The sequence below is a fragment of the Sciurus carolinensis genome, chromosome 7 (genome assembly GCF_902686445.1).
Source record: "Sciurus carolinensis chromosome 7, mSciCar1.2, whole genome shotgun sequence".
NCBI classification, from domain to species: domain Eukaryota; kingdom Metazoa; phylum Chordata; class Mammalia; order Rodentia; family Sciuridae; genus Sciurus; species Sciurus carolinensis.
Genome location: NC_062219.1, coordinates 142,247,596 through 142,272,550, shown reverse-complemented (window position 1 = coordinate 142,272,550; position 24,955 = coordinate 142,247,596). Strand labels below are relative to the sequence as shown.

At 39.6% G+C, this 24,955-nt stretch overlaps 1 protein-coding gene across 1 annotated transcript; it reads right to left on the bottom strand.

Annotated features, from left to right (window-relative positions):
* Nucleotides 1-4,849: 4,849 nt before the first annotated feature.
* Smim13 (small integral membrane protein 13) lies at nt 4,850-24,955 on the bottom strand. Its single transcript, XM_047558911.1, has 2 exons — nt 24,362-24,955; nt 4,850-5,039 (listed from the first exon to the last, which is right to left on the bottom strand). The coding sequence occupies exons 1-2, from the start codon at nt 24,435-24,437 to the stop codon at nt 4,852-4,854; spliced, it is 264 nt and encodes an 87-aa protein (XP_047414867.1). The 5' UTR covers nt 24,438-24,955; the 3' UTR covers nt 4,850-4,851.

Below are 24,955 nucleotides of genomic sequence, written 5' to 3'. Positions count from 1 at the left end.
GCCATCCTGTGAAAGTATCAGTGGCCATTCCTCATATGCTCATTTGTCATGCAGTGGCTATGATTCACACAGGACCCGAGAATAAGTCACCATTCTCAACCTCCCCACTTCTATGGCTCTATTTACACCTCTTCTCAGAACTGTTTTCCCTCTGGAGTCCTTGTTTCCCTCCCCCTCAAGCTTCCTATTCTACCAATCATACATTGCACTCATTTTCAATCCCTACCCCTCTCCCATTCACCCAGTTCACCAGTGCCTTATGTTGATTCTTCTTACTAGCCAGCCCAAATCCCAGGGCCAATCCCCAGCAATCTCTAAATGACCCTACTCTTCAGAAGGACCTGTCATACAAAGCCAGATGGTGGCAAATCCACTTGTTCTTAACAGCTGAGCAGTGCTGAAGAAAAATCACAACTTGGGCCACTGAAATTCATGCTTTCCTGTCCCAAATGGGTTCTCAAAGGTATTCCTCAATCTTTTCACTTGTCTGTGATTTTCTCAGTGAGCCTGGTCGGTTAATACGAAAATGTGGGACATGATCTACAGTGAACAGAGTATTAAAAAAAAAAAAATCTTGAGGGTGTTGGATATGAGAAATCAAAAAGACTTAAGTAAGATAAACGTAATGATTCAGTTCTAATTTGGGTTCTAAGTCAATTACTGCCATGGCACTAAGGAATACTATGCTATCCTCTTTTGTAGAGTTTGAAAAACAAGGTGAAGTGTGGACCTTTAGTAAAAATGGTTGTTTTGAGACCCCTTCACATACAAGGTACCCTTCATGCTTATTCTTTATCAATGAATACACAACTTGTTTGTTTTCATTTTAATTTATTCTGTGCAGTTTAAAATTAAAGTTAAAACATCATACAAACCACAGAAGCTTTAGATAAGAGTACTGACCAATTTTTAAACAAAATCAGAGCGATCATTTATGCACATTCCTCATTTTAAGGTTACATCTTGTTGTATGTACAAAGGTACTATGAACACAGTCTACTTCCTCATATGCTCATTTGTCAAGCAGCAGGATGACAATGTATCATAGCAACAGCAAACAAGGGCTCCTTTAAGAAACCACAGCAGCAGTATGTGGTGAATGGTTATGCATAGAACTGACTTGGAGGTAATGTTGAACATTCCTCATAAAACTGGTAACAGGTACACCAACAAATGGGAAATGTAACTTTTAATATAAAACGTTACTTTTTATGCTTTAAATGTAAAACTCTGAGACACTTTAAAAGCAGACAACACAAGGTGCTTTAACTCCAGACTCCATAACTGAACACTATTCTATTAGTCGCTGAGAGTCCATGACCTTTGAGGACTGCTCCTTGGCTTTTAGAGTCAACTTCAAATATATAAGCATTTAGATTACCAGTCAAAATCTACAGCTACATTGATTACATGTTACAATAAAACATACCTATTGAGAAAGGTTGAATTTTAAAAAGATTACACTGTTGACTTCAAACTTGTCATCTCAAAAGGAACAATGCACCACTTTCAATCTTTCAGCATGTCTTAAGATGCCATGTTGTGTGAACCCATTACTTTATATCTTTCAATCCTTCAAAAAAATATTTTGAAATGGTTCTTAAACCTAATTACATCTAAAGAAATGGGCTGGCGTGTCCATGAAATGGCTGTCCAATACATAACAATGCTTCCCCTGTGAATATCCAGTGAGTGCATTCTATATTTAACTTGATGTAAATATTTCAAACCTCATTTAACAGTGCTACACAAATATTTAGTGTTTTTGGCATTTAAATCTGAACAAGGCTACCACACAGGCAATTTTTACAAAAAGGTTCAGAAGCGAAAGACTGATCTGGGTGGGAATGATTAGCTGAGAAGGAAATGAAACCAATCTACCCGAGTCCTTGAGATTAGAATCAATTCTGAAGAAGAAGGCATACTCCTGAACCATCATTTTGAAGAGTGTTCAGGTAAGAGTCTACTATTTGTATATTTTTAATGCTCACAACCTGAAAATTAACCACAGGATAGTCCACTTCCCACTGAAACACTAATTTTCAGTGAAACTAAAAATATAATTGGGATGCGGTTCTGTTAAGATTCAGCTAGAAAAACAATAAAACAAAACAGGAAAAAGAACAAAAACACAATACCACATAAATAATTCTGCATTAATAACTATTTCTCTTCCATCTTTTAGTGGCCTTAGAAATATGCACTATGTTAAGTGGGATGCATGAAAAGAAAGTTTAAAATAAAGGATTAGTCTGCAGATTCTTCATTATTGGCATCAGTAATTTCTCTTCACTCTCTTCCAGTGAGTTACAGCATGGCAAGTGTGAGCTATTAATATGCTCCTAGGTATATTTCTCAAGTAAGTTAAGCAGAACATTTCTTAAAATTCTATAAAATACGACAAGATCGAAGCATAAGTGCCAATAAATAATGCCCAACATATATAGCTTTACATGGATTAACTTCTATTAAATTGGAGGTGACTACAGATTTGGGGGGGGCTATCTTTCTTTAATACTGACACAACAGGAAACTCACCAGCTACTTAAAAGTTTTTTTTTGGTAATTATTATCTACACCTTATATATCCACCATAAAACATAAGTGTGAAACAGAGTCCAGCACTCAGAACATTCTACTATTTAAAAAACCTAATTAAATATCCCCCTAGTACCAAGATGCCTTCAGTCGTTCATTTATTCTTTCAAACTGATGACCATTTTAATGTGACGTTTAGCTGGTATAGGCAACTTTGAAATTAATGCTAGAAACTGTGTCACTGCTCTTTTATGCCCTAGAGTCACGCAGTATCCAAAAAGGAAATGAAAACACAAAGACTGCGCTCCACTCTCTTCCTCTAGCAAACATGTAGTTCTGCTCTGTGAATTCCCTTTTAGTATGTCCAAAGGGCTACAGTATCAGCAAAGAAGTGTTCATTAGGAACACAACTTGGGGCACAGTTAGTGAACTGTGAGTAGACAGACAAAACTGTCAGCATGAAGAATGAGGTATCAAACATAATTACACACCTCCATAAATTGGAGGTGATGACTAATTCTGAGAAACAAAGGTGAAAAACATAAAAAGAACTGATTAGTAAAATAAGCTGGCTTTGCATTTTGTTCTTATACAAAGCAGGGAACACTGAACAGGAAGGTTTTGAATCCATACCTCTCTTCCCCAGTAAACACTCAGTCCAAAGTTCAGTTAAGACAAACATGGATACCTGGCAAGAGTTGTTTTACAGTTAAGTGGGTATTTCCACCTGCTATTTTTTTAACACCCAGTACCTTTGAGGTCTTTTCACTGAATTATTGTGAAGCAGTAGTTTCTCCACAGCGCATGCCTTGAGCATGTCCTCCCATACAAAGGGAGTGACTAACCCTACTCTTCCTAAAGTACAGGATAGTTCTTACTATTCCTAACTACTCTAAAATCTTTAAGAGTTTACCCAAACTTGTATTTCATAGAAGATAACTATTTAACATAAGAGTCAGTATTAAATATTCCAATAAATAGATGCTTATCTTGAAAAGAAAAATAAATTTATAATTACCATTTTTATTTAATCTGATATCATCAGTTAAGATGCATTGTACTATTACAAAGAAAAACACTATCCATGAAACTACAACCTGATGCCTTGTATCACAGAAAATATTTATTTTATATTTACTAAAACAGTGCTCTTAAAAGATTTTTGTCACTTCAATCTTGTGTGTATGTAAAGGATGTGGGAAATAAACTTGTCAAGTTATAACTATAACTTCATATTCTGAACCCAACTCTTCTGAATCACTTTTCATGTCGCAGTCCTCGCTGTCTGCATTTACCCACATGACATGGCCCTCGGTGTCTTCAGGAGGACTGGCGAGGCAGCATTTCTTGAAAGAGCATTCCACTACTGTCTTCTGTTTAATGTCAGCGGGAAACTTTGGACAAAACAATGTCTGATGTCTTAATGACAGTCCAGCCCGACGCATGAATCGGTCACACCAGCCTCTTGTTGCTTTAAATTTTGTTTCGTCAATTCCGAGGGTTTTGGCAATTTCCCCTGCCTTCAACTGCATTGCTTGGCGTGTGATGGGCAATCCTTTAGCACATGCCTCACTAACAAAATGCAGTACAGCTTCATCTACCTGTGGGTATCTTCCTTTCTTAGGTCCCGTAAAACATTTTGTGGTTGCTTTGCAAGAAAATATGGAATTGCGATCATTCCTCCAACGACGAATATTTGCCTCACTAATATCAAATGTACGCCCGGCTGCTCTGTTTCCATGCTTTTCTGCATATACAATAACCCTACGTTTCAATGCTGAGTCATAGTGTAATCTTTTTGATGACATTTTAAAATGCCAATTAAACCTGACACATTTGATACCTACAATACATATGTCAGTTAAGGGATGCCACTATAAGCTGTAAATTCACACGTGCACAAGCTAGGATAAGTATGTGACTATCCTGGCTGACAGTAATGAGATGCATCCCAATTTCAGACAAGTTAAAACATGAAGAATACATTATATTAAAATATGTTTTTCAAGCTTGAAATGTTTACCAGATTCACACCAGTGCAAACAAACAAAAAATCCCAAGAGCCAAGGAATAAGTGTGGTAAGTAGAAAGCTAGCGAAACAAAATATTATCTTTAAGATGAAATTTGCAATGGTCCAATTTGGTTTTAATTCCCTTTATTACTATATGGCTTACATGTAAATTTTTTGAACTGGATATGAAATCCAAGTACAAATGTTGTTCAGTCATTTAGAATATTTTAAAGCCAAGTCACTAAAGACAGAGGCTCACAAATGCCTTTCATCATTTACTAATAAAGGACCACATCTGGGGTCAATGGCCTTCATCAGCAGGTGCCCTCCTTTGGCGTGCAGATCTGATCCTGTGTGGAGAGGATGAAGGGTCTTCTTCGGTTTCAGACCCTGAAGGCTCATGATCTCCCTCCTGGGATCCTGTGTCTCCCACCAGTTCCCGTAGAAACTTGAATTTAGATAAAAACAGATGCCATACAAAATACCAACCTAAAGAGAGACAGAAAACATTTTAAAAATTATTTTAATATCATTAATTTGGAACATTAGAACAATTGGGAGGTAAATGACAAAACAATACATAAATATAAATAAATCCAAGTAATTTTGATAGATATTCATATAACAAGCATTTATTAAGCATTTATGATGTACAAGGCCTAAGGATAAACACTTTCTCTATATAGTAATGGCAAAAAGAGTTTCTGCTTTCATGGAATTTAGAACCCGAGCTTGGTGCAGTCACATTAAAATTAAGAGATTATGATACCTGAGAAAGTTTTATGTTAAAATCAATTTTTGACAGAATTTTTCTGGGGACAAAAGAATTTATTTAGGAAACGTCTGTGACATTCACATCTCAGAGCTATTGACTGAAAGCAAGTTTGGGTCAATTAGAATCGACATCAAATAGTAGGAATGAAAATTTCAGTTAAGACCAAGTTATTAAAAGCTTCAAGAAATAATTTTCACAGAAAATGAATAATTTCTTTAATTACATGACAAGAAGACTAAAGTCAGAGAACCAGTTTTAGGTTCAAGATCTGTAAATCATCAATTTAAAAAAAACAGCATTTTCACATCAAAATCATGAAGGGACAAACATCAACCAATAAAAATTCAAACAGGATAAAATTTCTAAACCTGGGCTTGGTGGCTCTGAGACATTAAGAGCATGTAATAAAACAAAATTAACCACTGTAACAAAGGGTTTTGTGCTAACATGTTTTCCTGGTGCCTTCTAAACACTGACTCCCCTGAGCAGCAAAGGACCATAGCATATTCTGGTGACCAGCTGTAAAAATAAAACCCAACTGGCTTTTCTACCCCAGTGTTAAACTAGGCCAAAATAATGGCTACTTTAAGATTTTAATGTCACTTGTTTCTTACAATCTGTGAAAACAAAAATTTCTGTGCAACATACACTCCGTGGCACTAAAAGACTAACTTCCAGGAGATTTCATCCATTTCTCAGGTTTTTGCTTTCCCTAAACATTTCTGAGCAACTGCATGTTTGAGCACCTAACTTTGTAAAATACTTTAATGATAATAAATTAATGAATGTGCTCTCCCTTTACCCAAAACTCTGTCAAACAGGCACAGTGAATCATTGGGAAGAACACTGGAAAGGAGTCAGAAGTCCCAGTTTTCACCGAAGATTCACAAAGCTACTATGTGGAATGGAAGTTATCTGAAGGGCTTGGAGTCTGGTAACCAATATTCATTTTGTAAAATGCTCAACTGACGGGAACAATGGTGATCCTTGGGCAGAGGCATATGAGGTTAACTTTTGTTGTTTTTTAAATTATTTTTTCTATGGAGATAAAATTCATTATACCATAAAATTCATCATTTCAAACTATAAAATTCAGTGGTTTTTAGTAGATTCACAAGGATGTGCAACTATTACTACTAAACTCCAGAACATTTTCAACAACCCCCAAAGCCCCAAACCCATTAAGCAGTCACTCTCCATTCTTTCCTCCCATGGCCTCTGGCAACCATTACTCTACTGATGTCACTAGAGATCTGCCTATTCCAAAAGGTCACAGAAATGGAATCATACAATATTTGATCTTGGCTTGCTTGGCTGTTTTCAAGGTTCCTCCCTACTGTTGCATATGTAAGTACTTCACTTCCTTTTTATTGTCAAATAATATTTCGTTGTATAAATATATCATATTTTATTGGACATTTGGGTTGCTTCTACTTTTTTTTTATTGTAAACAAATGGGATACATGTTGTTTCTCTGTTTGTACATGGAGTAAAGGCATACCATTTGTGAAATCATAAATTTACAGAGGGTAATGTTGTTTGATTCATTCTGTTATTTTTTTCCCTTCCCCCCACCCCTCCCACCCCTCTTTTCCCTCTATACAGTCCAGTTTATTTCTGGACTCTCAATTCTATTCCATTAACCTGTATGCCTAGCTTTATACCAACACCACATCATCTTGATTACAGTAACTTTGTATTAATCATTGAAACAAAGAATACATCTACCAACTCTGTTCTTTTTCAAGTTCCTTTTGACTATTTTGAGTCACTTGCATTTCCAGGTGAATTTTAGAATCAGTGTGTCAATTTTTAGGGAAAAGGCAGCAAGAATTTTGATAGAGACTGAACTGAACCTGAAGATTACTTGGGGGACCAACAGTTTTTGTAATACTTCTCTATACTCACCAAATCTTCCCACATTAAACACACATGGTTTTGATAATCAGGAAAAATAATAAAATGGCTGATATATAGATCATGAACATAAATAAACTGATATTTTAAAAATACTTCCTCAATGCCATTAATTGGCCTAAATTAGTAAGGTCAGTTGACTTCAATAGATACTGAGAAAAACTTCCCATAACTCGTTAGTTTTCAGAACATAACTTCAAATTGTTAAGAACTCATTTGACAAGATACTGTGCTAAACAGAGATTGTGGGAGTGAATGTACTATCAAGAAATTATAAATCAGTTAAAGATGATGGTCTTGATTTCATTAAGACCAAAAATTCCAACAGTGTCCACAAGGTAATAAGTGACCATAAAGAAAAGTAAGGGAGATGACAAGAAAGAGGAAATCTTTTACTGAAAAGAGACCACAGTGAAGAGCCATCAGCACTGGGTTTCTGACCATAAAATGTTCTAGTGGTCTCAAGATGATTAATATTAGAAAGCAATGTCTACAGCACAAACATCTACAAAATAAAGAGCTAAGGGTAGCTAGAGTTGTTTGAGTTTTAGAATGTGAGCTCACCCACTAGATAACAGACTCTCTTCCCCAATTTTAATAAAACACACACCCTCAAATTTTTTAAAATCACTGCCAGTAACCAAATAGTATGAGATTCAATTCCAAGTGAAAATTCAGAAGGCGGTGCTAATGGGAAGGACTCCAGGATCTGGAGAAGCAGGTTATACCACGTTCTATCCACCACTCTCCTCCCATCCACATCTGCCAAACCATGAAGACCCCTTACGTCTATAATTCTTATCCTCACATCTGGAGATGAGCAACTTTAAAAGTGCGCTCTCCTGCAAGGGTTTATGTTGTGTAAGGTTCACAGGAAGGATGTGGACAGTGACACTGCTTCCCATAAAAAAAAGCGTGAGGTAGAAAATTCCCCCAATGTAATGTGAGTTCATCTGCTGGGCAGATGAACAACTAGCCACTATGTTCAGTTTTTCACAATGACTAGTGTAATGATAGGGTGGGGAATACAAAGGAAAGAGATAAATTGTAGTGTTGATAAGAATGGCTGTGTTAGTCACTAAATTAACTAGTTCAACGAGTTGTTCTCTAAGTAAAATGACTTGTTTTGACGGAGCTGTAAAACTTAAACCTGGAGACAGACATGGGAGCAGGAGGTGGGAGTGAGGGGTCTCTCTAAATCACAGTACCTAGAACTGGAAGATACTTCTGTGCACAACAGAGTTTTATTAAACAATGCTACCCTTTGAATAAAGGATGATACTAAAAATTACAGGTAGTTTGAAGGAAAAGCAACTACTCAGGACATTTTAGAAAAAGAATCATTATAAAACCCCAATGGGTATATACCAGGAAAAGCATGACTTAGCAAAGAAACTAAGAGAGGCACTACAATGCCAAATAAAACTGCTAGGATACTCAAAGCTATGTTAATTAGACAGGGAATTAATAATAGCCTTTAAAAAAATTTCGGACAGAAAAACTTTGCACAAACCATCTAATGGCCAAATAGTTATTCAGTTTAACTGAACTATCTAACCACATACTTCTGGTATATCACATTCCTTGTAGCTAATAGGGTTCTGACCTATAATATTTTATTCATAGTAATCTTATGACAGATACACACAAAGGAGAAAGTCACACACGTAGTTCATCTGTTATTCTAATAAAGCAGCTTTTAGTTCAAGTAACAAACTCAAAGACTTAGCTAAACCAAAAACCAGCAATTTATGATAAACTTACAGGGGTGTCACAGAGCCCGTGGGAGGAGACACTCCTACCAGGGATCAGAAGAGGGTTCTCAGGAATAAGGTCATCCTCTTGGCACTGTTTCTGCACTCTGGTTTCACCCTCCTCTGTCCTTCTCTTTGTACAATGCTGCTCCTTCCCCATCTTTCTTTCTATGACTTCTCAGCTCATATTCTCAAAACACAGCCTAAAAGCTCTACTCCAAGTTGCATAAAGGATCAGCCCTACCTCTGGCAGGGCAGGTACTGGGAACATGGCGTACAGCCTACCCGTGAAAGGATGGGAAGTTTTTAAAAAAGACTGGAAAGGCATGGATAAGATAGATTGGAAAGCATCCCCAGTAAAATGTCTCCTCCACCTTCATTAGGTAACAGACTTCTGTGAGATAGCAACCCAAAACCCAAGCAGGCCACACTTTTGCTGAATAAAACCAAACCAAAACCTTCAATGTTCTTGGAATCTGCTTCAATTCCTTTAAAACTTCAACACAATGTAACCTTTGAGAAATATCCACTTTGCAAGAAGTCCTCTGGAGGAACGACTTGGGGTTGGGGAAGAGGGGGTGGGATGAAGCCAGGAGGCATATTTTCCCTTTTAGGGAAAAAGAACACCTACAATGTAAGGCAAGTTCAAAAGCATTATCCCAATGGAATGACTCTAGCTAAAAAGATGTGATTACCTATATCTAAAAAGAACAGAGGGAAAAAAAAGAAAAGATGTGATTACCTATTGTAGCAATTCTTAAGAGCCATCAAACTGGCTACTCATCAGAATCTGCTGGAGAATTTTTAGAAAACCACAGATTCAAAAGACTCATCTCAGATATCCCATATCAATCTCCAAGGTTGTGCTTATTATTTTTACATTCATTAGATAATTCTGATGTCATACATAGGTTTGGAAAAAACAGAAATGGGAGTGAAGAAGCAGCATGAGTGCTGCTGGTGATCAATCATGGAGACTGGTTGAGGAAGAGGAAAAAAACAGTCACAGTGAAGTGCCTGTGGGGAAGAGAGAGGAGCAGCAAGTAACCAGAGGCCTGCCTGAGAAGACTTCACTGGAGAAAAGGCAACAAAAGTCACATTAGCACTTCCTAGTGAGACAGTGTGAGTACATAAAGGGAGTTACAAAGAAACTTTGCTAACATCACTGAGGAGTGGGGTGATGTCATAGGAGGATTAGATAGACTGTAATGCATGGTGCAATGTTTGAATGTCCCCTCCAACACTCACTCATGTTCAAATCTGTTACTTTACCAGTACTAAGAGGTGATCAGGTCACAAGGGTTCTGCCTTCAATAATACCATTATCACAGGGGTGGGTTCAGTAACAGAAGAAAGGATTTGTAAACAGTTGGGACCCCTGTCTTTCCCTGTGCTTGCCTGGTCTTCCACCATGTTATGACGCAGCACAGAGGCCCTCACCAGATGCCAGCACCAAGTTCCTGGACTTTCCAATCCCAGAACTGCAAGTCAAACCAACTGCTATTGCTTATGATTCACCCAGTGTGTGGTATTTCATTTAACAGTAGAAAATAGACTAAGGCAGACAGGGTTGGACATAAAGAACGAGCGTCTCCACTCTAAGGAGAACTGTACTGTCTGGTGACTAGAATGGGTTCATGTAACCTTTATGTATTTGGAGCCCATTCTCTCATATACTATGAATCTAAGAGAAGACAAATGGGAAGTTTCCTAATTTAAAATTGTCAACCTTTACATATTGGTTGCAAGAGTCAATGTATGTAGCCAGACATGTAGGCCTGTGTTGCAGAGGGAGAGGCTTCACAGACACAGGGGCAGAACTACCAGTTCAGATTCATATTTAATTTACCATAAGACTAGAACAACCTAATTTGGATCCCAGGTCCTAGAGTAACTAACTTCTCCCAGGTGTCCATGTGTACTTGGGAAGCACAGGAAGAGGAAAGAAACCACTAAAACCTAGGCAACATTTTACGGAAAAGGACTAACTCCTTGTACTCTGCATGACTACAGCAAGTACAGGTCACACGATTCCTCCCACCCAAGACTGACACATACACATGTGAAACATCTTACTCACTCTTATTTTATAGACATGTATCTTGTACCACTGTCCTGGGATTTAGAAAGAGAAACGGGAAGAGAAGAAAGGGAAGGGTGAGGGCCGACTACCCACAATTATATGTACCTAAAATCACAAATTAAGGCTGTTAAAATAGCCATCCTTCACAGCATGGAAGGTGCGTTTGTGCCTTGCTCCAGTCTCACACTGATAAGCACTCTAAGTCAGAAAAACTGGCTGGCAACAGAAGGTGTGTATTCTGGGATAATCAAAGGAACACTTACTTGTGTGTGCCTAGTTATTACTAAGCGTTAGCTCAAAAGATAAATTTCATGAAACACTGTTTTTCTACGCAAGATAAGTGTGCTAGCAGCAGAAGGGTAGTAATGATAGATGAACTTGAGTGATGAACCACCACCATTAATACGCCTGAAACCCAGGGGAATAACTATAATTTCATCCTCAATTACAGTTTTCAGTTCATAAAGTACTTTTACATTCAACATTTCGTTTAATCCTAATTCCTCATAATTAGTTAAGACAGCAACCACTATTCCCATTTTCTAGATAAGAAAAATAAAGGTTCAAAGTTAACTCACAGCTATTGAAGGGAGCCAAATTACCGAAGAGAAAGCAACAAATTTGAACAGTGTATATCAAAGTTTTGTAGTGAAAGTATGGCTAAAACAAAATACTGTTTAAGTAATGATAATAATGATTCACTATCTGCTACAGACTGAGTATTTATATTCCTGCACAATTCATATATTGAACTTAACACCCCCCCATTTTGGGGGTGCTGGGATTTTTTTGATACTATGGCTTAGTCACTGAGCCACATCCCTGGTCCTTTATAAAAATTATTTATTTATTTGGTACCAGGGATTGAACCCAGGGGCACTCAACCACTGAGCCACATCTCCAGCCCTTTTTTATATTTTTTATTTTGAGACAGGGTCTCACTAAGTTGCCACAGCTGGACCTGAACTTGCCATCCTCTTGCCCCAGCCTCCACAGGCACTGGGATTACAGGTGTGTACCACCACACCCATCATATGTGATGGTATCTGAGGGTGGAGCCTTTACAGTGAATAGGTCACAGGGTGCGGTCATCAGGAATGGGATTAATGCATTTATAAAAGACACGCCAGTGAGCTCCTTCACTTTCTGCCTTCTACCATGTGAGGACAATGTGAGAAGACAGCCATCTATGAACCAGGAGGTAGTCCTCAAATACTGAATCTACTAGTACTTGATCTTGGACTTCCCATTCCTACACTACCCAAGATTGTTTTAGTCCAAAAGTTCAGGTGCAGTATGACCACAAATTCTTATCTTGTAAACTATGGAATCATTCAAATGGAATTATCTAACTCATCTTCACGATGGTTTCTAAGTGGCTAAATGATTGGCTCACATTTGCATAAGTTTTTTTTTCTATTTTTATCACCTCATTTCCATTTTACTGCGAGGGCAGCTAAGTCTCACTTGTAATATGTGTCTGAGTCCACAGATGTAGATGATGCCAAACTGTGCAAACTCCTACCACGATGCTCCCTTCCTCCTCTTGACCATCCTTTTCTCAGTGACACACCGGGCAGAGGTCAACCCCTGGAGTTACCACACTAAACCAACACAATTTTGAGTCATAATACAATTACCTCCACATCCAAAACTCTTTATCCAAGAACTTTAAAGCATTTTAAAGTTGCCTTTCTGAACTTTTCTTCTTTCTCTTCTCTTCTGTCTTTGGTGATAGCAATAATCCTACTGATTCAAATTATCACCTTATTACAGATGATGACCAAATTTTTTCATCCATACCTTTCACCTCTCCTATACTACAGGAGAGAATCTCTATCTACTTGGCTGACTTGAACACATCTCAAAAAGAGCGTGTGTGTATCTCTATCCAACAGCTTCTTAAAGGTACCACATCCTCTCCTTGTCTCTGGTAGGAAACGGGTCCTCTCTTGCATACGGTCCTTCTCCTACTTTAAGCTAGCGCTACAGAGTCTACCTTAAAACATCCTCTCCCATCAATTTCCTTCTCTGTCTTTCCAGTGCCACTCCCTCTCCTAGATCAAATCCTTACTATCCATCCACTCAATCATCAGCATAATCTCTTATATCTCAGAGGTAAGTTAGGACCAAACTGCTCTACCATCAATTCTAACCCAAACAACTTACTTGCAACATGAGCAGTTAACCTTCCATGCTTTGGTCTCCTCTTTCATGAAATGAATATAACAGTACCCATTCTCCAAGGATCAGTGTGGTAATTGCCCACCCATAATAAACCCTCAACAAACATTAGCAGTGTTACCATCTCCTAGGCTCCTACCTCTAATTATTTAATTTATTTATTTATTTATTTTTTGGTAGCAGGGATTGAACCTGGGGCACTTAACCACTCAGTCATATCCTTAATCCCTAGCCTTTTTTTTTGAGACAGAGTTTCACCAAGTTGTGCAAGTTGTTGAGGCTAGCTTTGAACTTATGATCCTCCTGCCTCAGCCTCCACAGACAATAGGATTAGAGGTGTGGGCCACCATGCCTGGCTCTACCTCTTCCCCTCTACGGCAAACTAGACAGGACACTACCACCACTGTGACAGAGAATTTTAAGCATCGTTAATATATCAAAAATCTTTCAACAGTGCTGTTTACTCAATACAAGCTCTCTCAGACTTACTTTTCATCCACGTGCTTTAATACTGATTGTCCTCTCCATGAGATGCAAGTTTCTAAAGGAAGGGAAATGTAGGATTTAATCACATTTCCGCTATATTTGCTATGCCTTAAAACCGTACGGGTACAGAGGAGATTCCCCAACCAACCAAACTCCATTCTCTATGGCCCCCACCACAAAAACGACCCATGACTTTAAAGATTTTTGGATGTCTACCAACTGACCTATTTCAGAGTTCAATGTTAGTTCTGAAGATTCCTACTCTATAATACAGCAGCTAGAATATGGCAAGAACTGCTGGTGCCCTTTCACCAAAGAGAATGAACAACCCTATGACCAAGTTGACCTGAGATATATAGTACATTCTACTCAAAACACACTGACAACATTAATATGATATGTGCTAATTGTACTTCAGTAAAGCTGACTAAAATCATAAATAAGAATCATGTTGGGCAAGGTGGCACATGCCTGTAATCCCAGAAACTCAGGAGGCTGAGGCAGGAGGATAGTAAACTCAAGGTCAGCCTTAGAAACTTAGACTTTGTCTCAAGATTAAAAAAGAGGCCAGGCTCAATGGCACATACCTGTAACCCCAGCAGCTGGGTAGGCTGAGGCAGGAGGACTGCAAGTTCAAAGCCAGCCTCAGCAACTCAGTAAGGCTCTAAACACCTTAGCAAGACCTGGTCTCAAAATTTTAAAAAACACATAAAAAGGCTGGGGATGTGGCTCAGTGGTTAAGTACCACTGGGTTCAACCCCTGGCATAAAATAATAATAATAATAATAATTAAAAAGGGGGCTGAGGGTATAAACAGGCTTGAGAATATATTATATAGCTCAGTTGCTGAGTGCCCCTGGGGTTCAATTTCCAGTATCAAAAAAAACCAATCAATTGTGTCAAAACCCTGACATATCTGCTAAAGTACCTGGGAGGCCTGAGGTTGAGATGGCTTCAGCACCTTGGGTTCCTACATAAGCAAATCAAAATCCATCTTTGCGTAAACAGCACTAGTCTTAAGCCCATACAGTCAGAAACCACAAATAAGCCTCTAACTAGAGACATTCCACTTTACCTAGTCAAACATTTTCTACTTTGTTCCATGAATGTTTTCCCTTCATACCATTTGTTGCTAAAACCCCTCTCAACTTAGCACTCCCTGATTTATGAATCAGTTTGCTCAAATACATTGCTTAAAATGTTAATGTGCCTAAGTTTATCTTCTAATAAGCCTTTGCAGATTGTTATAAAAGCCAGTGATCTGAAAACTTTGTTCACACTTTTCTTTGATCAACACATTTTATCATCTTCTACCATTATCTTTGAAATGTATGTTATTCTAAGTAAATTCATAGTGAAGTGTATCTTAAACGTCTAAAACTAGATTGTCTTTGAAAATCCACTTTCAAACATTAATTCCTATTTATTTACCAGTATTTCAATGTTAGAGAGATAGACAGATAAGCAGAAACAGTCAAGCCTCAGTACTCCCAGATACCATTATCTCTGCCTTCACCTATAAGCTAAAATTAAAGGTTGTGGCATTGCTCAAGCCACAAAGCTAGCAAGTGGCAATCTGGTGGTGTGATGCGATCGCACAGTCACAGGTGGCCTGAGTCCAATTCTGTTCACTCTCACTAACTTCTTGACTTTGCTGGGCACAGCAAGAACCTGGGACTGAGTACTCTACCAAGCCTGTTAATTACAACCTGCGCAAGGTCTGTCAGGTCAGGCTGAAGTAGGGTGAGCAACCAAGACAAATTCTGGAGAAGGGGCCATGCTCTGATCTTCTCCTAGGACTTATGTTGACTAAGTTCTAAGTCTGTTCAAAAACTTCAAATCCCACATGCTCTTCATAGTGACAGAGCAGACAGAAGTGACCTCAGGGCTGCTGGATCACCCTATAATCAGAAGGCTCCCACCATTCCCACCCTCTACTATTGTGGCCTTAGTTCACATTGTTGGCAACACTTAACATAAACCAACTGAGATAGGAATTTAGGAATACAAGAGGAAAAAAAGATACATTGAGTCTCGCAAAAAAGAAGTGCCCAGGAACCACTGGAATGCAGGAAATGCCCATGAACCCTGGAATGCAAAACAAGCAACTTGTGAACAGGAAAACCCAGCCCTCATCCTTCTGTCTGTGTCCTTGCCCACTGAAAGCAGCACAATGCAAGGGCAATAATCAAGTGCAAGAAAAACTCCTGCAAAACTGAGTAACACTGCCTGACTCCACCTCTAGTTCACCCTCTAGCTACTGTTGCTCTTTGAATATCAGAACACACACCAAGGCACTCCTCCATAGCTCCCCATTGCCAATAAGAAAGAATAAATTCTGCAGGTGGTAGACATAAAGTGCCCCAATCCATATGCCTTTGATTCCCATCTATTACCTCACCCCAGCTAATTACTGAGGACTAAAAATTTGTTCTTTAATTCACTCAAATATTTGTCAGCACACACTATGTTCCAAATGCTATCCTTACTGTAACCTATTCGTCCAATGATAAAGAAGGAAAAATTGAAAGCACATGGCCCAATGGATGAGAATGAATTAGGAAGGTAAAATTGTCCAGGTTTTGTTTTAGGTGAAGATTCTGAGCTCTGAGACAACCAGAAAGAGAAACAGCAGCCTAGGTATTACTGGAGTTATCTGTTGTGGGAGTATCTTTCCTACTGGAGTATAAAGTCCTTGAGAGCAAAAGATCATGCTTTGCAAAACTATGACCACTATCTACAGCAAATGTACATAAGAGTTCTGTATTTTACTGAATAACATAAGGGCTATTCATGTTGAAGCAATCCTGGCTTGTACCACACTGAAGACTTACTTCAAATGGGAATTTTAATAATGTCTAAGAATTTTTTATTTTTTAAACAGCTGAGGGGCTAATGTAACAGTGATCTACTTTATGCTTTGAAAATATCCCTTGTTGCTCTAAAATTTACGTTTTTTTTTTTCCTCCTTCCTGACCTTATCCTTGATCTTCTCCTCCCTAATCTTCTCCTCCTGGATCTTATTCTCCCTGGTCTTCTCCTTCCTAATCTCTCCTCCCTAATCTCAGGAAACAGGATTCCTCTGAATCACCTCTTTTAAAACTCCCTGTCCCCCTGATGGGAAGAACCACAACCTCTGGGACAGGAGTGCCCTGTATTTCTTCTTTGCTAGCAAAGCATTAAAACTTATTTTTCCTTTTTCTCAAAACCATGTCCTCATTATTGAACTGGCATCGGGGACAAGGACTGAGCTTACTACTTACTACTTTATAATGTACCAGGCACTATTCTAGAATCTAGGGACAGAGTAGTAAATAACCAAATGAGGTCAATGATTTCAAGGAGTTTACACTCTAATTGGTATTGTTAAATAAAAATTACAGGAGGCCGTTGTTTTGGATTAACCTTCTGCATAGACCAGGCTAAAAATCAAAAAGGAGTCACTCAAGTTAAAGTTCCATGTCACTAAACTGAAACTAAACTGCTTATCTGACCTTTCAACAAATCAGGTTTTGTTGAAAACCAAATGCCCCAAACAGGCCAGTTTCAATTGACATGATAAAGAAGTTCCTTCTGCCTTAATCCTTACACAAGAAAAGTAACCTGAAGCAACCTGATGTTAACCAATCAGTTATTTTTCTATTCTTCTGTCCTCCTTGTCCCTCACCTTATCAGAAAAATAACCTTGACAAAACTACTAGTTCTTTTATGTCTTTCTTCAGCCTTCAGCTCTTCTGGCTTGGCCCATCAGAACTTATTCTATTTTATGGAATAAAGTGCTGCCTCATTCTAGAATCAAAAATAAAGCTAATTAAGATCTGGACCGTCTTCCGGAGGGAGACAGGCCATAGGTGCCGAGAGCTCTGCCTATCAGCCCTTCCAGTTCTACTGCTCCCTCTCCCTGTGGAACATGCAGTCAGGAAGCCGCACCACAGTCATGGTTTTTTAGATACCAGAAAGACACCCAGGAAACCAGAGGCTGAGAATCACTGAAGTGGAATTTTTATCATTATAAAAAAGCTTTTGGCTCTTAGGTCCAGTGGACAAATTTCCAAGTGTTATCTAACCCTGCTGCTGGGAGTTGCAGAACTTGTCCTAGGGCCTTGTCCTTTTCAGGTTAATATCTTTAAGAGCTCAATAAACCCTTTTACTTCAGAGAACCCTTGGTCTCCAGAGTTTGGGTTCAACAGTTCATGAAACTGTCACACTGTTCTCCTTTGACAGAGGAAAAAGACTCAAGAAATAGCTCATTTTAGAAAGTGCAAAATACTCTGAAAACTAAAAAAGAAAAAGAATGTTTGGATGGGCTACCACAGGTGGTCAGGGAAGGTCTCTGAGATGACACTTGATATGAAACCTGAATGATGAGAAACCAGTCATGAAAAGCCTGAGGAAGAGAGAACAAATGCCCTGCAAAGGTACAAGGCTGGCCCACCCTAGAATGTTGAGTAGCACTGAGAATGGAGAGAGATCGGAGAGGTAGACGGAGCCACATCACAAGGGTCTTTGTTGGCCCCAGTAAGAAACTTGGAGTATTTCAAGGGAAATGAGAAGCCACTGGAGGATAGGTTTTAAAAGCAAGGAGTCATTTTTTTCCCCATTTTTAAAATTGGGACATTATACTTGTATATAATGGCGGAATTTATTGTTCCATATTCATATGTGCACACAATATAAGAATATAATTTAGCCAATATCATTTCCCAGTATTTCCCCTTTCCAAGGAGGGAAAAATTTAAAAGATTATTCTGAGGACAAGTGGTAACTTGTTCCAGCAAAGCAAAGGAAACAAAAATCTGAATGGCAGAAGATACTAGTTGAAGCCAAACGCAACAAAGAACGACACAAAAAGGTTGGAAGGAAGAACATCAAAGGCCTGGGGGAAAGTCTACTCATGAAGAGTCGACTTGTACAATATCCAAGTATGAAAGGAGAGAATTCCCTTCTGGAGAAATGGAAGGCCCACAAAGAACAGACCTCCAGATACTAACAACTGGGTAAAAGCCTAAACAGACTACGTCACTGACCAGTCACCCTGATCTTAGCCCAGAGCTGACAGAGGGTTCATCATCATCTTCTATTACCTCACACCCTTAAATATGAACAGAAAGCAGATCACTAGATATGTACAGAAAAATAAAAGAAAGAGTCCAGGCCCAGTGTGGTGTACACACACCTGTAATCCCAGGGTCTGGGGAGCAGGAGGATCACAAGTTTGGGAGGTCAGCCTGGGCAACTGAGCAAGATCCTGTCTCATAAAAAAAAAAAAGGGGGGGGGGGGCGCTGGGGATGTAACTCAGTGATGGAGTCCTTGCCTAGCCCACATGAGGCTCTGAGTTCAATTCCCAGAGTAAAAAATAAAAGGAGTCCAAAGCAAATAAAGCAGGAAGAAAACACAGGAGAAATAAAGTCAAGAGAGAAAGAAAAACACTGTCTCAAAATAATGTTATGCACATAAAACTATTATGTTTTGGAAGTTAACAGTGAATGCAGACATGTAATATAAACAGATGCTATAAAAGAGGAAATCAGAGAACCAAAAAGCTCTGCTATAAACAACTGTATTAGCTAAAATTAACACTCAAAACAATAGATAGAAGATAAAACCCAAAACATCTCTAGAAAAAAGGATGGAAGTAAGAAAGAAAATAGGAGATAAAAAGATAAAATTAGGGCTGGGGTTGTGACTCAGTGGTAGAGCGCTTGCCTAGCACATGTGAGGCACTGGGTTCGATCCTCAGCACCACATAAAAATAAATAGAAATAAAGGTATTCACACACATACAAAACAGACTAGAGAAAATTATCAAAAGTTTAGTAGAAATATTTCCAGAAATGAAAAGCAAAAGCTGAATTTAAAGGATTCATAAAAATGAAAGGGACACATACCAAGGTATATCATAATGACATTTCAGAATATCAATGATCAGAAGACTATTCAAAAACATCTAGAAAGATGTCCTGTAAAGACAAAGAAACAGTATGAATTGAATTTCTCAAAACCAAATCAGAATCTAGAAATTAATGGAGTAATAATTCTAAAATTCTGAATGAAAATTATTGACAACCCCAATCTATTCAAATTATTGATCAAGAGGAAAAAATTTAAAAAAACAAAGACATTTTAAAGAATATATTAGTTCAAAAAACTATTTTCCCTGTGTTCTTTCTTAGAAAGTTACTAGAAAACATGCTCCCACAAGAATGTAAACTGAGAAAGACGATGCCATGAATCCAGAAAATGGTACAAAATAGGGTAGCAGAGAAGACAGATTCCTATATGAGAATGACAGCTGCTGAGAAGGAAGAAGGGCCCTGGGATGGGGTGGGGAGAGAAAGGGAAGAGCAATTTATTTGAACACATGGGAAATATTACTCATGAGCATGTGTAAAAAATTATAAAGCACTAGAAGGGGGGGGTCAAATAACAATGGAAACATACAAAACAAGTAATATTAAGTAAATTTAAAAGGCAATTATTAACTTCAAGAAACATGAAGAACCATACAAGAAACCACATGTGGTCACATACCATTTCACCAGCAGGGAGTAATATTTACATAGTCCAACTATAAATCCTGACTATGAAGTTAGCCAAAATTGTGTTATTAATAGCAAGAAGGGGGAAAAAAAATAGAGATTCTACCTTAACAATATTTAAAATGGCAAAATCCAAAGATAGCAATTAATATGTTCCCTATAAATATAGAAGTAAATAACTAGGAAGGAAGAAAGTAAAACTGAGGGCTAAAAGGAACTGTTCTTTGAAGTACTACTGACTTTGAAACTATATTTCTTCTATTAAAAACTTTGATTAAATACATTTCAGATTTCTTAGGGAAATAAAACAAAAAACTTACACAGGGGGGTTGATGTGCATGGATGAGGGAGTAAAGGAAAGGGTAAAACCAAGGATGACACCTGAGTTCTTGGCTGGACCCACTGAGTGGAAGTATGGAACACTTTAGATAGGAAAAACTGGGGAAGGAACAGGTTGTAGAAATCAGGAGTCTGTTTCAGATGTATTAAATCTGAGATGCTTATTAGATCTCTAGGCGGGACTGGAACAAAACTCTGATACAAAAGCCGGAGGCTCAACGAAAGAAATAAAAATTGGAGACATAAATTTTACTCATTAGCAACAACTGGTATGCAAGTCAATAGGATTGGATAAGGTGGCAAAGGGAGAAAATAAGTAGAAAACAGAAATGTGTCTGTACACTAAAAATAAAAATAAAAATAGCATGCATCCCATGGAACAAGGGCAAGTACTAGTCCATAAACTATTTCAAAGACAGATATATAGATGGTGGATAAATGTACATACAAACCAACTGACACTTGTAATTTATATACTTATGAAAATATGGGGAATAACAATTCCTATTATGAATTGTGGTCAAAAAAGTTAAGAAATTCTAGGGAACGAGAAGCAGGGGAATGGAAGGAAGAACACCATGGAAGCAGAGTGTACAAAAACCAAAAAAAATGCTTTTGAGAGAACGCTCAATTTTACAGAGTGGGTATAACAGGTCAAGTTCAATTAGGACTGATAAACAGCCACCGACTTCGGTAATATGGCAGTCATTTATTACTGAACTTGTCAAGGGCAGTTTCAGTCAATGATGGGGGTGGAAAACATTTTAGAATGAATGAGAAGTTAGAACACAGAAACCACCTACATAGACAGAAGGAAAACCTCCCCAAGAACCTTAAATTTGAAAATCAGAATTTGCTATGTAAAACAGCCTGTAAGAGTTCTAAGACAAACTAAGCTATGATTCCTTGGAGCAGATCCATCATATAATGTTTCCAGTGCCTAGTGGGCACTGAACACTCAGTTTGCTGACAGAATGGAAACAGAAAACAAGAGACCCAGCCCTAAAAGCAAAGGCTCTGTACTCTATGTTTGGGTTTGAGAAGGGGAGTCCATGAGAATGTGCAAATTGACAGTGGGGAAATGTAACAGTAATCCACTTTATGCTTTGAATGTAGCCCTTGCTGCTCTGCCATTGCAACTTATTTTTAAAATGGACATGTTTCTTTCTTTTCCTCTCTCCCTGCTCCTCCCTAATCTTCCCCTCCCTAATCTCAGGGGACATAGGATTACCTTCTTTCCCCATCCCAGGCAGATTTATCTGTCCTTGAGCACACACCTACCATAGGAACAAAGTATTCCAGACTCTGGGGATGGAACCAGATCTCAAAAATGACTATCCCCCAAATTAACAAGTGAATTACAACTCCAACAGAGAACACATGGAATGCAGCCTTTGAGTCACCTCTTTAAAAGCCCCTATTCCTGCTGATGAGCAGAATCACAGTCTTTGGGGGAGGGGTCCCTTGTGTTTCTGCTTTGCTAGCAAAGCAATAAACCTTCTTTTTCCTTTTTCTAAAAGAAAAAAAAAAAAAAAAAAAAGGAGGAGTCCATGAAATCTCTGAACTAGAAAAGTCTTGATACATCTTTCTAAAAAAAGTAAGTATTCATAACAATCATTAGACTCTCAAAAAGGCTTGTGACCACCAGAAAGGTAACAACTGTTTTAAAGGCATTCACCTAAACTACCCACCTGCTCTGCTCCATCACCTTCCAGTCAATGCTAAAGACATGGTGCTTATTATAGACTGAACTGTGTCCCCGCCCTCCAGCTTCCAAATTCACACATTAAATCCTAACTTCTAAAGTGACTATATTTGTTATATGAAGTCATAAGGTTGAGGACCCTAATCCAAAGAATGTTGTCCTTTACAAAAGATTAGGACACAAACACAGAAGACAGATAAGGAGAAGGTCATAAACAAGATGCAGAGGGCCCTCAGAAAAAAATCAACCCTGCTGACACCTGATCCCAGACTTCAGACTCCTCCAACAGTATAAGAAAATGAATTTCTGTTGATTAAGCCACCCAGTCTGTGATATTTTGCTATGGTGGCCCTAGCAAACTAAAACAGTGCCCCAGTTTCTCAAGGATGGTCTGGTTCTTCCCTCCTCTTCTAAGTCCCAACCCCATCCTAGTCAAAACATGAGGTTATCCTACCCCATCTTTAGGTCTCCCAGAAAACAGTGTTTGGATTACTTCTTCATAAAGCTATTAGTTCTTGACCATTCCAATCAAAATAAGGTGTTCTATACCTCACGTCTCTTATTCTGTAAAATGCTTCCTGAAACTAAAAGTAAGGCACTTTTAGAAAAATAAATAGACACTGAGAGATGGCAAAGCAAAAAGGAATTCTAATGTGTCAAAGTAAGTGTGGCAAATATTCTATTCCAAGTGTGGTGTGGGTTGTATGTCACATCCCCATGCCAGGTAGCTTGTGTATTCAAATCAGAAGGGATAATGTACACTTCTCCTTTACCACATCCAAACAATTCACAAGGATCTGGTTTACTGTACTTCAAGAATCTTAAACATCTTCGATTAGCCTAAAATGCAGACATAACAAACAGAAAATTGAGAGGCTATTCAATTGTTTTATCTCAGAAACGATGCAAGTTAAAAGTTTTAGCTCTGACATCATAGGAATAAAAAAAAAAAAAATTAGGGATAGGGGTGTAGCTGAGTGGTACAGTGTGCTTACCATTTGTAAAGGCCCTGGATTTCACCCTCAACACCATCAAAAAGTCAATTTTAAATATACATACAAGTATGTACATACAAATACATATTTATGAATATACACAAAGGCACGGATATCTTCTCCAAGCATAGCTCTAATACTCTCAACTGTGTAATGAAAAAGCTTTGTAGGACTTATTGTGAATTCTGACTAATTATTGCATCAACTGGAACCCCTACTTTAATCTTTTAAATATAAATAAACTCACATCTACTGGAAATACTTTGCAAATTTTCACAATTGCCCAGCCTCTTTGCTGAAACCTGTGATTATCAATTACTGTGTATAAAGAAATTAAAAAAAAAAAAAAAAAAAAAAAAAAGGATCTAAAACCGCTCTAACACTGCCTCGGGAAGAAAGCTTAATGTTCTCTCATTCCAGTAAGGAACATACCCACAGCAAACAAAACAGTACCATTCCTGCAGAACGAAGGGTTAGGTTACCTGACCCTGGAAGTTTAATATAGCCCTTGTTTTTAAGTTTTGCTCCTTCTCAACATCTCTGGAATTTGGTTGAAGCACGAACACGAAGTAAACAAACAATTTCACGTGCACTGAAAAGCCAAGTATGTTCCAATCCCTGGTTAAATGAAAGTGGTGAACCCTCTCACTGTCATTAGGGTCACAACCTGTAAAGGGCAGTGAGTCACCAATCGCTGCCCCTCGAATACAGGCCACACGGTCAAAATCTGGGCAGACCGTGGCAGGAACGGCAACCCAGGGCGGCCGCCGCGGGTGAAGCAGCATCTGGTCCAACCTGCACCCGAGATGCCCAGCCTGCAGCCCATCCTCGCCTTCCCCGGGATGCCCGCGGGCTGCCGCGGCGGGGACACAGCTCCGCGCCCACCGCGGGGAAGGGGGCGCCGACGATCCCAAGCCCGTCCGTCCCCGCCTTTCTCGCGGGCTGGCTATTTTCCAACGAGACCAAAACGCGAGCCGGCAGCCCGAGTCCCGCCGGCGCGCGGAAGTCCCCCCGCGGCGGCCGCCCCACTCACCGCACACCATCAGCAGCAGGACGATCAGCAGCGTGGCCACGAACACCAGCAGCGTCAGCCCAACGTTGTGCCACATCTTGGGCGGAGGGTGGTCGCCTCAAGGCGGCGGGCGCGGCGGCGGCGGCGGCGGGCGGGCGCGAGCAGGATTCAGCGGCGGGCGCCGGGCGCGGCGGGGCGCCGGGGCGGCATGGGCGGCGGGCGCCCCTCGGCAGCGCCCCCAGGGGGCGGGACGGCGCGGCGCGGGGGCGGGCACCGCGGCGCGGCCGTCCACCGACCCTCCTTTTTACCCGGGCGGACTGGGCGCTGGAGGGAGCTGGGCCGCGGCGCGCCGCTACCCTCTCATCGCTCCGGGGAGCCCTGGGCCGCGGTGCCCGGGGACTCCGGTGGCGGCCGGATGCGCTTCCATGGCGGACACCACACTTCTGAGGAGAGGGGGTGAGCACGGGGACACGCGACGGCCACAAGGCCCAGGTTGCAGCCCGCCAGAGGATCCCTCGGCCCCCAGGGACGCCAGATGTCAACGTCTCCTGGCGGCTGCCGCAGCGGCTTCTCGGCCCCCGGCCCCCTCCCCCTGCCGCAGCTCATCACCAAGCG